The 17,887-nt window shown below is 43.7% G+C and overlaps 1 protein-coding gene across 1 annotated transcript; it reads left to right on the top strand.

The window, feature by feature from the left end:
- Positions 1-15,193: 15,193 nt before the first annotated feature.
- Positions 15,194-16,593, top strand: LOC102450893 (interferon epsilon-like). Its single transcript, XM_006129996.3, has 2 exons — positions 15,194-15,876; positions 16,216-16,593. The coding sequence occupies exon 1, from the start codon at positions 15,306-15,308 to the stop codon at positions 15,873-15,875; it is 570 nt and encodes a 189-aa protein (XP_006130058.2). The 5' UTR covers positions 15,194-15,305; the 3' UTR covers position 15,876; positions 16,216-16,593.
- The last annotated feature ends 1,294 nt before the right edge of the window (positions 16,594-17,887 follow it).

Raw genomic sequence — 17,887 nt, forward strand, 5'->3', positions numbered from 1 at the left:
CAGAGCTGGGGTCTGGCAACTCTCTTGCCTTTGCCCCTTGTGATCGCTGCCTACCAGACGTTCCCAATGCTTCTCAGTCCGAGGCAGTCACTGCCGTCAATACCAAGGCAGATTTTTTGCCTGGAGAGACAATGCCTATAGCCTATGTTTGGTACGTTCTTTAGCAGGAGGAGGCTTTGTGGTAGTTAAATATGATCCCTCATCAGAAGCCCCTCCAAGAGAAGTCTGTTGCAGTGGAGACCTAGTTGCAGGGTCTGAGGATGGCCTGACTGATTTCTCTAATAAGGAGAAGCTTGAATTATGAGTATCTGCGTTGCGGTATCTGGCAGAGAATTTCTTACAGCGTGCACACTTTTATGGTACATGGGCCTCTCCCAAACAGTGGATACCCCATGAATGTCAGTCCAAGATTGGGATCGAAGGTCTGCAGGCAATGCAGCCTTTGAAACCTGGGGAACTTGGCATATTGTTTGACATTGGCTAAAAGTGGAGGCTCTCTGAAGGGCATTAGGGTTCAAATACAAGGATTTTTTTAAGAGAAGATAACTTAGGGTATGTCTACACTACCCTCCTAGTTCGAACTAGGAGGGTAATGTAGGCATACCCTGAGAGAATAATGAAAGGAAGAAGCCAGAGTAAATGAACGTATCTAAAGACTAGTCAGAAAGTTGAAGGCATGCAGCTGCTGGGTTTGGATCTAAGCCTAAAGTGGTAGAGAAGGAACTGAGGACAGTGACCGACACACAGAGGCTCGGCTGGATTAAGGTTATGAGGGGCCTAAGGCTAGTGAGAAAGAAGGGCCTAAATATGAATTACATGTTGCAATTATGAGGTCATCAAACATTTATCTATACACGTAGTTACATAACATTAGCACATTTATTCTACTCTCACTACACTCAAACATTTTTTCCCACTTTAACTGTGGCAAATTCATTAATGGTGTCACCATGGGGATGGGGGTGGGTGCACACACATGAGCAGGTCCAGCCTCCTCAGCCTGGAGCATGGGGAGGGAGGTGGGTGTCCGTCCACAGCTTCCCTGACCCCAGAGCATTGGGGAGGGAAGAGGGTGCGGTATCCCCAGTGTCCCCAGCCCCAGAACACGGGAAGGGCAGGCGCTGGGGGCAGCAACACTCATCCCCAGAACACCTACACAAGGCACTCTGGTGGTGGAGTGTGAGTGGGACCAGGTTGGCGGTTTGGGAAGAAAGAGCTTTCCCCCGCCTATTATGCCGGACACCCATGTGATCGATGTTGACTTGTCATAATGCATATGCACAAATGGGCTAAACTAAGATTGCATGGGCAGTCCAACATCTGCTAATGTGTTAATTTCAAACCAGGGTTAGAACACTGTTTTCCTAATCCTATTACCAAATGTACAAGTTTATGCTCCCACCATAAAGTTGCAACGCTAATAGTCTAGCCTCAGTCCATAAAATCTATGATGGAAATGGTTTTATAATCTTGCCCCCTCAGAACTGTGTCTAATCTCTGACAAAACAGTTTCAAGAAGAGCAGATGAGCTTTCGGTACAGTGTGTCCTTGCAGGAACACTGCCCTCAGTTCCCGCCTAGCTCTCCCAATAACATGTTTGCTGTCCAGAGCACTTTAAAGTTCCCCTTTCTGCAGTTAACTGCTTAGGAAATGTAGTCTAGCATTCCTCTGGGGGTTTCCAATTTCACACTCACTCCAGGGCTTCAAATTACTGGTTCCCCCTCTTTGTTTGGCCAGGTCTGCATACCCCTGTACCCTCCTGCCCTGTAGGCCTAAGACCTGATGAACCCTGCTCCCCCCCTTCTTGAAACAGCCCTCAGAGAGTGAATCACCACTAAAACTGGGAAAAAAAAATTCCCCACCAATGTTCTGCTGATGATAAAGCACACCCTGCCGCAAGAATGTCCCTAATGAGACACTTAAAAGGGCAGCTCCCGGAGCCTCTAGTGTGTTGCTAGGGAGCTGGAGACCGGGGAGCCCTTTTAACTGCTTCTATTTAAAGAGCTCGCACCTTCTGGGCAGCTGCATTGCCTGGCAGCCACCTGGCAGGTAAAAGCCCTTTAAAGAGAAGCACTTGAAAAGAGCTCACAGCTCTCAGTCCCACTGGCCCATTGGCTGGGAGCTGCCTGGGAGGTGCGAGCCCTTTCAACTGCTTCTATTCAAAGGGCTTGTGCCTGCTGGTTGGGGCTGCCAGCTCCTGGTAGGGTAGCTCTCAACCCCACCCCTTCCACCTCAGGCCTTGCCCCTTCTGGGTCGGCCGGCAGCTACTTGCGAAATTTGTGAAGTGGCCCTCTGTCATGTTATTGGATTTTAAAGTGAGCAGACACTGTTGGTGAGGTTAAAGCGACTGGGACTTTTCAGTTTAGAAAAGAGGAGACTGAGGGGGGATATGACAGAGGTATATAAAATCATGAGTGGTGTGGAGAGGGCCGATAAAGAAAAGTTATTTATTTTAGTTCCCTAAATAGAAGAACTAGAGGACACCAAATGAAATTAATGGGTATCAGGTTTAAAACTAATAAAAGAAAGTTCTTCTTCACACAGCGTGTAGTCAACCTGTGGAACTCCTTGCCAGAGGAGGCTGTAAAGGCTAGGACTATAATAGAGTTTAAAGAGAAGCTAGATAATTTCATGGAGGTTAGGTCCATAAAAGGCTATTAGCCAGGGGATAAAATGGTGTCCTTGGCCTCTGTTTGTCCGAGGCTGGAGAGGGATGGCAGGAGACAAATCGCTTGATCATTGTCTTCGGTCCACCCTCTCTGGGGCATCTGGTGCTGGCCACTGTCGGTAGACAGGATACTGGGCTAGATGGACCTTTCGTCTGACCCAGTACGGCCGTTCTTATGTTCTTATGTTGTACCCGCAGGGGGTGTTTGCCCCAAATGCTGTACAAATTAGGCCATGTGAGGTGTCAAATGAAAGGTTATGCGCTGCTGATTATATGTATGATACCCATGTACTTGTATGATTTTTGTATGTGGAGTCGTGAATATGGCCTCTATGCTTGTATTGTAAATATTTTCTGTCTGGGAGGGAGCAATGGGCCTGGCCTGCCTATTGTGAGGAAGGATTGTTCAGTGACTGGCTGTGCTAACTAGCACTGCTTCATGGACAATGGTTCTCAGAGTGGCCAATACACACCTGAGGAATGCGTCTGGAAGTCTGCAAACCAACCAGTGCCTCATGGCTATTTGTATGTGAAACACAGACAGGTCACTTGATCATGTGACCAACTCCAGTTTGGGAGCCACCAGGAACATAAAAGTGCCATGAGGGTGAATTCATCTTTGTCTTCAATCCTGCTCCTGATTCCAGATGCATCCTTGCTAGAGACAGAGAGCTGGGAAGGATTGTTGACCCATCCTAATACAGGATGTACATCAGAGACTTTTAAGCTGACAGCTTGTAACATCTCTCTAAGAGCCTGCATCAAGAACTTGGTGATTGATGTATGTAATGTATTCTCCTTAACAATCTCACTCTCAGCCTTTTCTTTCTTTAATTAATTAACCTGTAGGGTTTAGATTCTAAAGGATTGGCTGAGTGTGCTCTTGTGAGTAAGATCTAAAGTGTAAATTGGCCTGGAACTGTGGCTGGTTCTTTGGGATTGGGACGATCTGTTCAAAGTTGGTGAGACTGGATATTATAACTGCTCACTTGTGTGTAAGGTCTGGGTTTGATTGTGGCATAGGGAGAGCTGGGGTATCTGAGGGGGTTTGCTTGTGTCGCTTCCTGCTGGCCACTTTGGCAGCTGAAGTGCTGGGTGTGACTGGTTTGTGGCCAATATGGGAAAGGTCTCCAGTTGAGAGGTGTAAGTAGCCCTGGTTTTGAGCAATTCACCCCAAGCTGATGTCCTGAGTGGTGCCCAGACCCAGCCCAGTCCATTACACTGCACTGTAGCTTTATGGGGTATGCGCTAAATTGTCCAGGTCACACCTTGAGCACCCTGAATAGGTTATAGCAGGGTTCCCTAGACTGTATAGGTAATAGCCCCTACCCTCACGGACACATTAAGTACAGCCTGGCCCCCATTTGCCTGCTTTTGCGCTGCCCCCTTAAAGACCTAAAGGGAAAATCATGGAACAGAGTTGACTGGCCCCCACGCTCCTTATTCCTTAAAGGGCCTAGATCACCCTGATAAAGCAAAAAAAGACAGGATATACTGACACAAAGAAATAATAATCTTCAAAACAATAAAAAATGCTCCTCAAGATTGGAAATCACCTCATATTCCCTAAAAAAGGAAGCCATGGGAGAGACAAGCAGTTAGTTATTTATAGATCTGGAATATTTTGGAGTTTCTCTTGTTTTTTTAAACCATTGGTTTTCTCCTAGTTTATGGTAAATATTGCTTCCAAATATAAAGTAACTGTGTTGACTGGATTCCTATTTACTTTGTTGCTTCCTTCATATTTTGGATGCAATTAATCTGGAATTTGTTTTCATGAATATCTAAGGCTTTTTATCCTTTCAGTGCAGTAGCAAAAACTATATACACTATTTCCATTTTCCTCACAGGAGAACATATTCCATTTTATCAGTTGATTCACAATTTTCTTCCCTTCCACCCTTTTCTTTAAAGAAGTGCTGAGTTATAATCCATTTAGTTCATTGATTATATTGACTTCATATCCATAGCAGTTTGGCAGAAAAGGGCCTGGGGATTACAGTGGATGAGAAGTCAACAGTGTGCCCTTGTAGCCAAGAAGGAGAGTGGACTATTAGGGTGCATTAAGAGGAGCATTGACAGCAGATGGAGAAAAGTGATTATTCCCCTTTATTCGGCTCTGGTGAGGCCACATCTGGAGTATTGCATCCAGTTCTGGGGCCCCCCCAGTATAGAAAGGATGTGGACACATTGGAGAGGGTCCAGTGGAGGGTCACCAAAATGATTAGGGCACTGGAGCACATGACCTATGAGGAGAGACTGAGAAATTTGGGCTTATTTAGTCTGCAGAAGAGAAGAGTGAGGTGGGATTTGATAGCAGCCTTCAATTTCCTGAAAGGAGGCTCCAAAGAGGATGGAGAAAGGCTGTTCTTAGTAGTGACAGATGGCAGAACAAGGAGCAATGATCTCAAGTTACAGTGGGGGCGGTCTAGGTTGGATATTAGGAAAAACTATTTCAGTAGGAAGGTGATGAAGCACTGGAATGGGTTACCTAAAGAGGTAGTAGAATTTCCATCCCTAGAGGTTTTTAAGTCTCGGCTTGACAAAGCCCTGGCTGGATTGATTTAGTTGGGATTGGTCCTGCCTAGATCAGGGGGCTGGACTTGATGACCTCCTGAGGTCTCTTCCAGCCCTATGATTCTATAATTCTACGATTCTATAAAATCTGCCTCAAAGGTAGGGAAACCAACCACGTAGGGACATGGGAAAGGAAAGCTGCAAACAGTCCCTCTCAGTCTTCCTCCCTTTCATTTAATCTGGGAGGAGAATAATAGGTTTGACCCTTTAAGTCCCTTTACATTCCACTGCAGTTCCACATCCCAAGATCGGATTTTTACACAGATCACATGAGATGTGAAAGTTGTCTTCAGGGTCCCTGTGACTTTTTCACAGTTCTGGGTCCTATTATATCCCTGTCTTATCTCTTGAAAGCACATTACCTGTTGACACTCCTGGCATTCTATTCCATTCAGGTCCTGCTCCCACTCCCAGTACCAGGCCCCGTTGCGGTTGCCCAGGGAGTACACACAGTGCAAGCGATGGAATGGCAATGTGCCCTTGGTAAATCCCCACTCAAAACTGGCCTTCCCAATCTCCAGCCCCAAGAGGAGCAGGGAGGACTTTATTACTTTAACTATTTAATGAGCTGTCATTTCTTCTTTAAAGATTTCCTCCCCTAAAGAGATCCAAATAGGATAGGTCCCAAATTCATATTTTGTAAAAAGAAGTACATAGAGTCTGGGGGATTGTTTCAAACTAATATAAATAAATGTGATGTTTTGTTCACCTGTTCTTATCTTTTTTAAATTTCAGTGAAAGTTGTTCCATTTTTTGGATTAATCTCTTCTGTGGTGATGGAGACCCCATGCTGCTACTAGGGCATGAGAGCAAGAAAATAAAGTAGGCTGGAACCTTATATCTGGGAATCTCAAAGCACTTTGCCAAACCTTAATTATCTATCACTTATGTCAAATGTAGACAAACTGGCTCTGAAATTTAACTGACTTGTTCAATATCATACAGTGACAGCCAGAATTAAAACTCAGAATCCATGAGATTAGGCTGTCACCGTGGATGTCTTTATTAAATGTTTTATATTGGGGATCTGGCTGCTACATATGATTCTAATGTCTTATGCACCAGAAAAAGTTATAGTGAATAGAAAAGGGCAAACATTCTGACAGAAAGCTGCAACAACTTTGAAAACAAGCAGAAATCACATAACATGGACTTTACATTCAAAAGAGAAGTCATACAACTGCCAGATAATTCCAAAAGATCTGCAAAGATGCCCAAATGGAGGGTTTCTTGTTCCTTTCTTTAATCATACCATGCCACCATTTAAATTTTTATGGTGAAAGCTGTTTCATTATGAACATCTGTGCAAGGGAGCACAGCTCAATTGTTCAGTGATGATTACATACCCCATTGCTCAAGATGCTACACCAGCTTTCTCCTTTTTGGTGACATCACTCATCTCTTGGCTTGATTGATCCCTCCTGTCAGAAAACACACCACAGGGAATGAAAAAAAAGATGAATACTCCACTAGAATTGCTAACACATTTCCATTCAAGCTAGCTTCTTTTCCCACATACAGTTAACAATCTGGTTTCTATGTAGAATTCAAGGTATTTTCAAGATCTTTGCACAGATACTCTTTGTTTTGAATCTTTCCAAAAGCACGAGACCCCTTTCTGATCTCTAGAACCTTAGCTCTATGACAGCCAAACTACTAGGCTGCGTCTAGACTGGCAAGTTTTTCCGTGGAAAAACTTGCCAGCTATTTACACTGGCTGCTTGAATTTCCGCAAGAACACTGACTTCCTACTGTCTGAAATCAGTGCTTCTTGCGGAAATACTATGCTGCTCCCATTCGGGCAAAAGTCCTTTTGCGCAAAGGATTTGCGCAAAAGAGCCAGTGTAGACAGCTCAGATTTGTTTTGCGCAAAAAAGCCCCAATCACGAAAATGGCGATCGGGGCTTTTTTGCGCAAAAGCGCGTCTAGATTTGCACGGATGCTTTTCCGCAAAAAATACTTTTGCGGAAAAGCGTCCATGCCAATCTAGACGCTCTTTTCCGCAAATGCTTTTAACGAAAAACTTTTCCGCTAAAAGCATTTGCGGAAAATCATGCCAGTCTAGACATAGCCCTAGGGTTCCATCAGAGTACAGTTCTGTGACATAGCATGGACTGATTCGGACTGTATTCATTCTGTTTGCCTTTATATTCATGCTGTTTGCCTTGTGGGGTGTATGTGATTCTGCTGTCCTATGTTGTTCTGTAATAACTCTATGTGTGTGTGCATGCCTCAGTTTCCCTGGGCACGCCACACTATCTGGACCAGGAGGGGAAGGCTGGTCATGACTCACTATGGCAGAATGTTCAGTCTCTCATGTCCTGAGAGGCAGGTGACAGTAAATAACACCTTGGGCCCAGGAAAGGGAGCAAAGGGAGAGGCAGGGCTGTCAACAGTCTGGGGACTAGGGTCTGGGGGGATGGGTCATCTGGTTTAGGATGAGAGCGGGAGCTTAGATCAGGACAGCGGGGAACAGGGCCTGGAGACCCTGCTCCCCAAGAGAAATGGATCCTGGGCTACGCTGTGTCCCTGTGAACCAATAGCCCTTCTATTCTACCTGCTGGCTGAGAGTGACATCTGACTGCAGATGGAGGTGCAGGGCCCGGCAACTCCCCCACACCCCATGACGAGCTCCCCCTGGGATTTCCATTAAACAATAATCAGTGGGGGGCTGGTGGAAGGGACATATAGTCCATAGGATTCACCCTCAGCACAGTCCAGCCTACTCCCACTCCCCTCACCTTCATATTTCTAATTCCACGCAGAACAAGAAAAGAAGGGAATGGTGCTGGTAGGCAGCTGCTGACTCCATCTGCCCACGTGCATGCATTCTTGACCCCTTCTGGTACTGGCACTGGCACAATGCCTCCTCCAAGTGTGGCTCCGAGGCCTTTATAACTAATGTTCCCGTGAAACTACCCTACCCTACCTCTATGCTAGCTCTCTTTTAATACAGAGATTGATTGAGAGAGATTTCTCTTTACATGCTTGACTATTACATGCTGTTACTCTGGGTATGTCTACACCGCATGCTTATTTCGGAATAAGCTATTTCAGAAGAAAAACTCTGAAATAGTTTATTTTGAAACAGCGTCTACGCAGCAAATACCAATCGAAACAGCGCTGAGCTATTTCGAAAGAGCGTCCACACGCATTGGTGCCTCAGTCGCATTTAAAGCCCCACCGAAGCAGTCCAGGCAGGGCATCAGGACAGCACTCACTTCCTGTTGCTCCTTCCTGAGGCTATCTGAGGCTTGTGCTTAAAGGGACCTCCCTGTATAGCCGTGTCTCAGGCTTCTCTCTTTTGCCTGACTCCCTGAGGGACAGCAAAGCCTTTTTACTGCCTCATGTGGCAGGGTAGGGTGTTCAGCTGGGGAGCACAGAGCGGTGTTCCTGAGCCCTGACACCACCCCTGCTACACACCCTGGGCCAAAGGGCCAGCAGGGGTTACCCAGGGGCAGAGCTGGTTCCTGCATTGGGAGAGCAGGATAAGGGACCACTCTGAAGGTAGGGAGGTGAGGTGAGGTGAGATGAGGTGGGGTGGGTTCGGTTCTAGAGTGGCTTCTGCTGTGGAGCTGGACTAGCTGGAAAGCAGTCGCCAGCTCCTGAATTTCACGATGCACCTCCGATTGCAGTTTTTACAGGCTGCTCTCATGGTCCTGCAGAATCTAGACCCATAGCCCCCTCCGGGGCACATCCTCACCTCTCTCTGCATGCTGCTCATGCAGCACAGCCCCTCTCACCCTCCCCCGCGCACCACAGCTTCCGGCACCTGGACACCAGTTCTGACTGGTAAGACCAGATTGTCAGGGAGCAGTGGGCAGCACTGCTTTGTGTGTGTGTGTGTGTTGCTGATCCCATCCCCCTTAGTGATGGCTTGTAGTGGGAGGGTGTCCCAACTTGGAGTTGCAAGTAAAGCAGGCCTCTCCAGAAATCCTGTGAGCAGGAGCACCAGGGTTCTCTGAGGCAGCCTCATAGGGGCAAGTTGAGTGGGGCACTTGCCTTGGGTGCATAGCTGAGGGGGTGCTGTCTTCACTGTCTTTGTTCGTGCCTCGCGTCACGTCAGCACCCCCGCCGCCCTAATTTTCTTGCCTCAGGCACAAAATTAGCTAGTTACAACTCTGTGTCTAGGGAAAGTAATGGAGCTCACCTGATGGGCCTTTCCCAGTTTAATCCGATCCCTGGGCAACATCCTGAGAGTGTGGTACTGGCTCCAGAGACTGGCTGAGCTCCTGGCTGGAGGGCATGGTGGTGTCAGTGGCCTGCTCCTTCTCCTCCTCCCCAGCTGCAGGCCTGCCCTCCGGGAGGGTGATGATGGGCATCTCCAGCCCAGAGTCCACAACAATGGTGGTAGTGGTGGGGAAGTGACTGACTCTCCTCCCAGGATGTGGTGAAGCTGGTAAAGGAGGGGCAGGTCTGGGGTGCTGCCCCTGAGCAAGAGCTGTGTTCCTTGACCTTTGTGTTGGTCTGCCTGAGCTCCTTGACCTTCATAGAATCATAAGACTGGAAGGGACCTCGAGAGGCCATCGAGTCCAGCCCCCCGCCCTCAAGGCAGGATCAAGCTCCGTCTACACCATCCCTGACAGATGTCTATCTAACCTGTTCTTAAATATCTCCAGAGAGGGAGATTCCACCATCTCCCTTGGCAATTTATTCCAATATTTGACCACCCTGACAGTTAGGAATTTTTTCCTAATGTCCAATCTAAACCTCCCCTGCTGCACTTTAAGCCCATTACTCCTTGTCCTGTCCTCAGAAACCAAGAGGAACAAATTTTCTCCTTCCTCCTTGTGACACCCTTTTAGATATTTGAAAACCGCTATTATGTCCCTCCTTAATCTTCTTTTTTCCAAACTAAACAAGCCCAGTTTGTGAAGCCTGGCTTCATAGGTCATGTTCTCTAAACCTTTAATCATTCTTGTCGCTCTTCTCTGTACCCTTTCCAATTTCTCCACATCTTTCTTGAAATGTGGCATCCAGAACTGGACACAGTACTCCAGCTGAGTGCTAACTAGTGCAGAGTAGAGCGGCAGAATGACTTCACGAGTTTTGCTTACAACACACCTGTTGATACAACCTAGAATCATATTTGCTTTTTTTGCAACAGCATCACACTGTTGACTCATATTCAACTTGTGGTCCACTATGACCCCTAGATCCCTTTCCGCCATGCTCCTTCCTAGACAGTCGCTTCCCATCTTATATGTATGGAACTGATTGTTCCTTCCTAAGTGGAGCACTTTGCATTTCTCTTTATTAAACCTCATCCTGTTTACCTCTGACCATTTCTCTAACTTGCTAAGGTCATTTTGAATTATGTCCCTATCCTCCAAAGAAGTTGCAACCCCACCCAGTTTGGTATCATCTGCAAACTTAATAAGCGTACTCTCTATCCCAATATCTACATCATTGATGAAGATATTGAACAGTACAGGTCCCAAAACAGACCCTTGCGGAACTCCACTTATTATCCCTGTCCAGCAGGATTTAGCACCAACAACTCTCTGACTATGGTTATCCAGCCAATTATGCACCCACCTTATTGTGGCCCTATCTAAGTTATATTTGCCTAGTTTATCAATAAGAATATCATGCGAGACCGTATCATATGCCTTACTAAAGTCTAGGTATATGACATCCACCGCTTCTCCCTTATCCACAAGGCTCGTTATCCTATCAATTCATGCACACCTGGTCCTGGGTGTACCTTCATGCACACCTGGCCCCTCTGACCCAGGTTGTTGGCCATCCAGTCATAGAGCTCAGCATGCCTACATTTGATGTGGAGATCCTGGAGGACAGTTTGCCTCCTCTCCCCAAATCTCATTGAGATCCAGGATCTCCACACCAGTCCAGGAAGGTGCCCTCCACTTCTGACCCCGGGCAGGGGCTTGGGAGCTTCCTGCAGCACTGCCTACAGTGGAGGGCTCAGGAGGCATGCTGGCGTTTGCCATGGCAGCAGGGAAGGCAGAGAGGGATGCTGCTGTGTGGCACAGGGCCTGTGTTGTGCCACAAGCCCTTTCCCCTGTGGCTGTAAGGGCTGTAGGGGAAAAGAACTATAGAGTTCTGATGAGTATGGACAGAGTGGCCACCAGGGCACCTGTGGGAAGCCCTGAAGGCCAGTTTTTTGAAAATAAACTATCTGCCCCCTCTACACACTCTATTTTGGAATAACTATTTCAGAATAGGCGTTATTCCTCACAGAATGAGGGTTACAGAATTTGGACTAAGACTCCCATTATTTCAAAATTATTTCAAAATAATGGGCTTGCTGCGTAGATGCTCACTTTGTTATTTCGAAACAACATGAGCTAGTTCAAAATAATGCTGCTGTGTAGATGCGCCCTAAGAATTTGTTAATATTGATCCTTCTTAATTGGTTTCTCTCTTTTCATCCTCCTCTTTCAGGGCCTGATCCTGCTATGAGAGGTTATGCTCCCAGAAGTGTCACTGAGGATTGTGAAACAGGGTGCATAAATTTATGACAGGACTGGAAATATGATATTTTAGATGCACACTCCAATGCTTTCATGTCTTGAAGGACACATTGTCAAAGAGTGATGGCCTCAGATTTAGATTACATGAAAAGAATGTGCATTTTGCTCCCATGGGAGGGGTTTTAACCCAAACCAATATAATTATACATATGGTCATGAGGTTGCTTCCTTTTTCATTTCAGTGAAAATAGTTTTCTCTTTTGCATTAAAATAACCTAACCACTCTCCTACAGTGTTGGAAACTCCAAAGTATCAATCTCAAGCTGAGACATATGAAGAAGAAAGTGAAGCTAACCAAAGGAATTAAATTTGATTGACTAGACCAGTTTACTTTACCAGTCCTCACTAAGCAAAATGAAGACGTTTAAAACAAATGATAAAAAGTGTAAATGGTGCCAAGTCAATTAGATTTTTAAAATAATGTCCTTTTTAATAATATAGGTTATTAATAAGAAGGTAAAAGTAAACATTTTATGATGAAAACCTGCTTCTAATCAAAATAGAAAATTCACCCATTGGTGTGGGTCTTCCTTTTACAAACCTGCACACACTTTTAGTGAGATTTTACTCTGAAAACTAAATATTTTTAAACGAAAAGCATCACTATTGGTTCCATCATTAGTGTATCTGACTACATCTCCAACACATTCAATTTTCCACTAGAAAATATGTTTAACATCCATCAATGAAAAACAGTAGTGAGCTGCTCCACCCCTTTGCTCCTGTAGAAGCTGAATATCTGCAAGACTACTAGGAATAAAAGTTAATTTTGGTCACTACAGTTCACATAATGTTGACAATTATCATTATTTGTAGCACTGCAATTACATGAAACTGGCTAAGTCTGCACTGTTGTAACTTGTAATTATCCCTGTAATTGTACAGCTAAAGGAAAACAGTTAGCTGTACAATTAAAAGAGGGTCTTAATAAATTCAGAAACTTGACTAGTTAAACCATGGCGAAGAAGAAAAGAAAATATTACTGACAAATCTAAAGACTGCCAGAGGCTCAAAGACAAGTGCACAGGAGCAGGCTGAGAATAGGTGTTCTATAGAATATATCATGAACATTATCTGGAAAGGGGAATTCTGTTTCTCCTGCTACGTCTACACTGCAAGGTTTTTGCACAAAAACCCATAAAGCATCCACACCTCAAATGCACTTTTGTGCAAGTAAATCAACAGTAAAACGGCAGAAGAGAGGGCTTTTTCTGGCGTAGGTAAACCTTCTTTTATGAGGCATAACTCCTTTTTGCGCTACAGCTATTGTGCAAAAAGGCAAGTGTGGATGCCCCAGAGGGGTTTCTTGTGCAAGAAAGCACTATGAGAAAAAGCACAGATGTTCTGATGGCCATTCTGTGAATGGCCATTGGAGCTTTCTTGCAGAAGACAGTCCATGCAGTGTGGGTGCTCTCTTGCTCAAAAACACCTCGTTTTTGCAATGTGCTTTGAGGTGTGGATATAAAGCTTCTTGCGCAAGAAGCATGTAGTGTAGACATAGCCTTGGACTTGCTGTTATTATGCTAGGGCATGTCTACACAGCAGGGCTAAAGCCAAAATAAACTACGTAACTTTAGCTAAGTCAATTGCATAGCTTAAGTTCAAATAGCTTATTTCAGCTTTTGGTACTGTCTACACAGCAGGAAGTCAAAGGAAACAGAGGTGTTAGTGCCATTATACAAGGCATTGGTGAGACCCCATTTGGAATACTGTGTGCAGTTCTGGTCTCCCATGTTTAAGAAGGATGAATTCAAACTGAAACAGGTACAAAGAAGGGCCACTAGGATGATCCGAGGAATGGAAAACCTGTCTTATGAAAGGAGACTCAAGGAGCTTGGCTTGTTTACTTTAACCAAAAGAAGGCTGAGGGGAGACATGATTGCACTTTTTAAATATATTAGAGGGATAAATACCAGGGAGGAAGAGGAATTATTTAAGTTTAATACCAATGTGGACACAAGAACAAATGGATATAAGCTGGCTAGTAGGAAGTTTAGACTTGAGATTAGACGAAGGTTTCTAACCATTAGAGGAGTGAGGTTCTGGAATGGCCTTCCAAGGGAAGTAGTGGGGGCAAAAGATCTATCTGGTTTCAAGATTAAACTAGATGGGTTTATGAAGGGGATGGTTTGATGAGATAACATGATCTTGGTAACTAATTGACCATTCATTATCAGTGGGAAATAGGTCAATGGAGGGATGATAGGAGTTACTATAGAGAACTTTCTGGGTGTCTGGCTGTTGAGTCTTGCCCACATGCTCAGGGTTTAGCTGATCGCCATATTTGGGGCTGGGAAGGAATTTTCCTCCAGGGTAGATTGGCAGAGGCCCTGGAGGTTTTTCGCCTTCCTCTGTAGCATGGGGTACAGATCACAGCTGGAGGATTCTCTGCATCTTGGGGTCTTCAAAGTATTTGAAGGCTTCAATATCTGAGATATAGGTGAGAGGATTATTCTAGGAGGGGTGGGTGAGATTTTGTGGCCTGCGCTGTGCAGGGGGTCAGACTGGATGATCATAATGGTCCCTTCTGACCTTAAAGTCTATGAGTCTATGAGGAAGAACACTCTTCCTTTGTCTTCCTTACTCCTCATGAAATGAGGGTTACAGGAGTCAGAGTAAGAAGTCCTCCAGGTCAACATTATTTTGACATTAAGTCAAAATAACTGCTTGTAGTGTAGATGGGGACTATGTTATTTCAGAATAACACTGTTTTATAGCCATACCCCTACAGAAGGGGTGTGTCTATGAGCTCTGTGCTGGCATCTACTTGAAATATCTGAATATACTGTCAGTTATTATTAATTTGCATTGCTGTGATGTTCAGGGTCCTAAGCAGAAAACAGTTCTTGCCTGGAAGAAGAAGAAGAAGAAGAAGAAGAAAAAAAAAAAGCTAAAAAAGACAAGACATAGCAAACAACAGACGAGTCAAAGGGGATGGGTAGAAAAAAGGAATAATATTAAAAACACATTTTTATACCACGTTTATACATAATCCTCCTGAGTCATTCTGGCTAGCAAAGGACTAGTCTTCATGAGCTGGCCCAAAACCTCTCCAAGAGTGTTTACCCTTCCATTATTCATTTATGTACTCATTAAACTACTTTGATTAGTAAACATTTAAGGGGATTCTGAATTAAGATTAGGAGGAGCTGGGAACACAGATGGCCCTTTTATAAGGGACTTTCATGTGTTAGCACAGCTCAGCTGATCTATTTTCAGTATAGGAAATGTTTCGGATCAAATGGAAATTTGCTTTGGCAATAACAAGTAATACCACACAATAGTCAAATCATTATGCTTTTAATAATTTGATCACTTTTTTTAAAAAAGGAAAGAAATACTGAAAAGTTCAAACTAACAGAGAACTATTAAAAAGCAGAAAAGTGAAAATAAAATTCCTAATTAGTGAATGAGAATCTTCAGATACAGAAAGTGATAAAAGAAAATTACAGAATACTTAAATTCAGAGACATGGGTGAAAAAACAACAGCACATCAGACTACGAAAGACTTGCACAATCTCTAATCTTCACCCAGAAACAGGGAATCTAAGACAACATCAGCATGAGTATCCTGAGTTTCCTGCATATTTGCCTTGTCCTGCACATCTCCACCAAAATCTCATTTGTGGACTGTAACATGTTTCTCTTCCAGCAAAACAAAGTGAACCAAGATAGCTTAAAACTTCTGGAGAAAATGGGAGGACAATTTCCTGTGCAATGTCTAAATGAAAAATCAAACTTTATATCCCTCCAGAATTTGTTCAGCTCCACAGAATTCCAGAAGGAGAACGCCATGATGGTAATCCAGGAGATCCTCCAACAGAGCTTCACTATCTTCCGCAAAATTCAAATTCAGACTGACTGGGATAGGAGTTCCATAGCTGCATTCCAAAATGGACTTTATCAGCAAATAGAGCTGCTGAAGACATGGTTTGATGGAGAAAAAAAGATGGAGACAACCTACCCTCAAAATGAAGACCTCACAAGGCTGAAAGTGAAGAAATATTTCCATGTGATAGACACTTTCCTGGAAAAAAGGCAATACAGCCGGTGTGCCTGTGAGATAATCCGCGAGGAAATGAGGAGATGTTTTCTGTTTATTGACCAACTCACAAAAAGACTTAAAAACTAAGGTATCATACAAAACACTTTTTCTAAAGTAACTAAAAAAATAGTTTAGGGGAAAACAAGTAAACATGCTGTGCTTTCATTTTATAAAATTATTCTATAAGTTCTGTTGTATCCTTTATTCTATAGGCTCAGTTGTGTCCTTTATCTGATATTCATCACATAAAATAGAACCAAGGATAGGACTTTATTTAATAGGCTTATGAAATGGACAGGGGAATAAAAACTGGCCTACTTTAATCAAACACCAATCAAGATCAGGACTCACATATACTTATCATTTTCTAAATATTTCACTATTGAAGTATTGTCTATGTTTGATCCAGTTTCCTTTTCCATTGCAGCTGCTGATGGTGGACACTTTTACTACTGAAACAAGAAAATCTGCTGAATAAAACTGGACTCTACGCTGGAATCTTTTCGGTCTCCACTGCTTTTTCTAGTAGTTACTTTTACAAAGTTAAAAGTTTGTACCTTGAATTAAACAACAAGATGTATTTTAATATAGTAATGTTTTGCTCACTTTTTAAATGCAAAAAGTAGGATGCCTTTAATGGCTTTAATTTATTTTCTTTCTCTACTGTGAAAATATTTTCAGATTTATCATAAATATTTTATTATATAAATATATATTTTCATAATTTGTCCACAGATCAATGTTTATTTATATGTGTACTTATTGCCTTATTCATATTTATAAATAAAATTACTTTATTCAAACTATAATCTACTACAGAAATTATTTGAATTAATGACATAAAAATGATGATATCTTAAAATACTTACATATTTACCATAACAATTACCTCAGAACTGGTTTGCTTTAAGTTCACAACAATTCCTTACCAATTGTGTGGTAATCAACCTTTCCAAATGGTATTAATGAAGACAGACTTGCTCTGTTAGTTAATCTCAGGAATTCTCAACCATTTTCACAGTATGGAAGAGGGCTTTTCAAAGTATTGAGCTGTTTTGTGTACTATGAACCAGCTTCCCTGTCATTGGTGACTATATTCACAGAAATCATAAAAATGTGGGCATGAAGGGAACCTTGATAGATCAGCTAGTTCAGTCCCTGCACTGAGCCAAGATTATTACCAGATCATCCCTGGCAGGTGTTTATTTAATCTGTTCTTAAAAACCTAAGAAGACAGATTCCACAACTTCCCTAGGGCCATGTAGAGTGTAAGTTCCACGCAGGTGTGGAAATAAGGCACTGCCTTGAGTGATGAGAATTACACTGACCTAAGCACCAGGATAATTACTGCTGCTCATGGTGGCTGGAGTAATTAAGCTGAAGGGAGATCTGTCTTGTTTGGCAGCTTGTTTGGTGTTTGGCTGCTTAGAGCAGTGGTCACCAACCTTTTTACATCCAAGATTACTTTTTAAATGTCAGGGTAAGCCCGGATCTACCCCATCCCTTCTCCGAGACCCCACCCCTTCCTTGAGGCTCCGCCCTCTCCAAACCTTTCTGCAGATTACCCGTTGCTAATGGAAACTCACTGTTAATTACATAACTATGCCAGAGCCATTTTGCTAGGGCTGCAGCTGGGGAGAACAGTTTAATTTAAATTATTAAACAGATTAAGCATTTTAACTTCCTTGTGTTAGTTTATTAAACGTCTTTCTAAATAAAGTAAAATATAATGTCCGACAAAAGGTTTCAATGTTTTCTTTATTTATGGCAGGGGTGGGGAACCTTTTTGGGGTCAGGAGCCACTGGCCCACAGAAAAATCAGTTGGGGACCACACAAATGAGAAGCAAAAAAAACTCCTCCAAACCCCCAGCCCTCAGTGATGTGGCCTCCAACTGAGACACCTCACTCCTCTGGCACTCCAGCCCCCACAGGACATGGGGAAGGCACAGGGAGGATTGAGGTTCAGGGCTTCCCATAGGGCAGATTCACTTTTCTGGGGTGCCAGAGTTAGTGGATTTTGTGGTCCCCTTTAGGCTCTGGGGTGGGAACAAAAATGAGGGTTTCAATGTGCGGGACAGAGCTGCCAGTGAGTGCAATA

Source organism: Pelodiscus sinensis, chromosome 6, assembly GCF_049634645.1.
Source record: "Pelodiscus sinensis isolate JC-2024 chromosome 6, ASM4963464v1, whole genome shotgun sequence".
In the NCBI taxonomy this organism is placed as follows: domain Eukaryota; kingdom Metazoa; phylum Chordata; order Testudines; family Trionychidae; genus Pelodiscus; species Pelodiscus sinensis.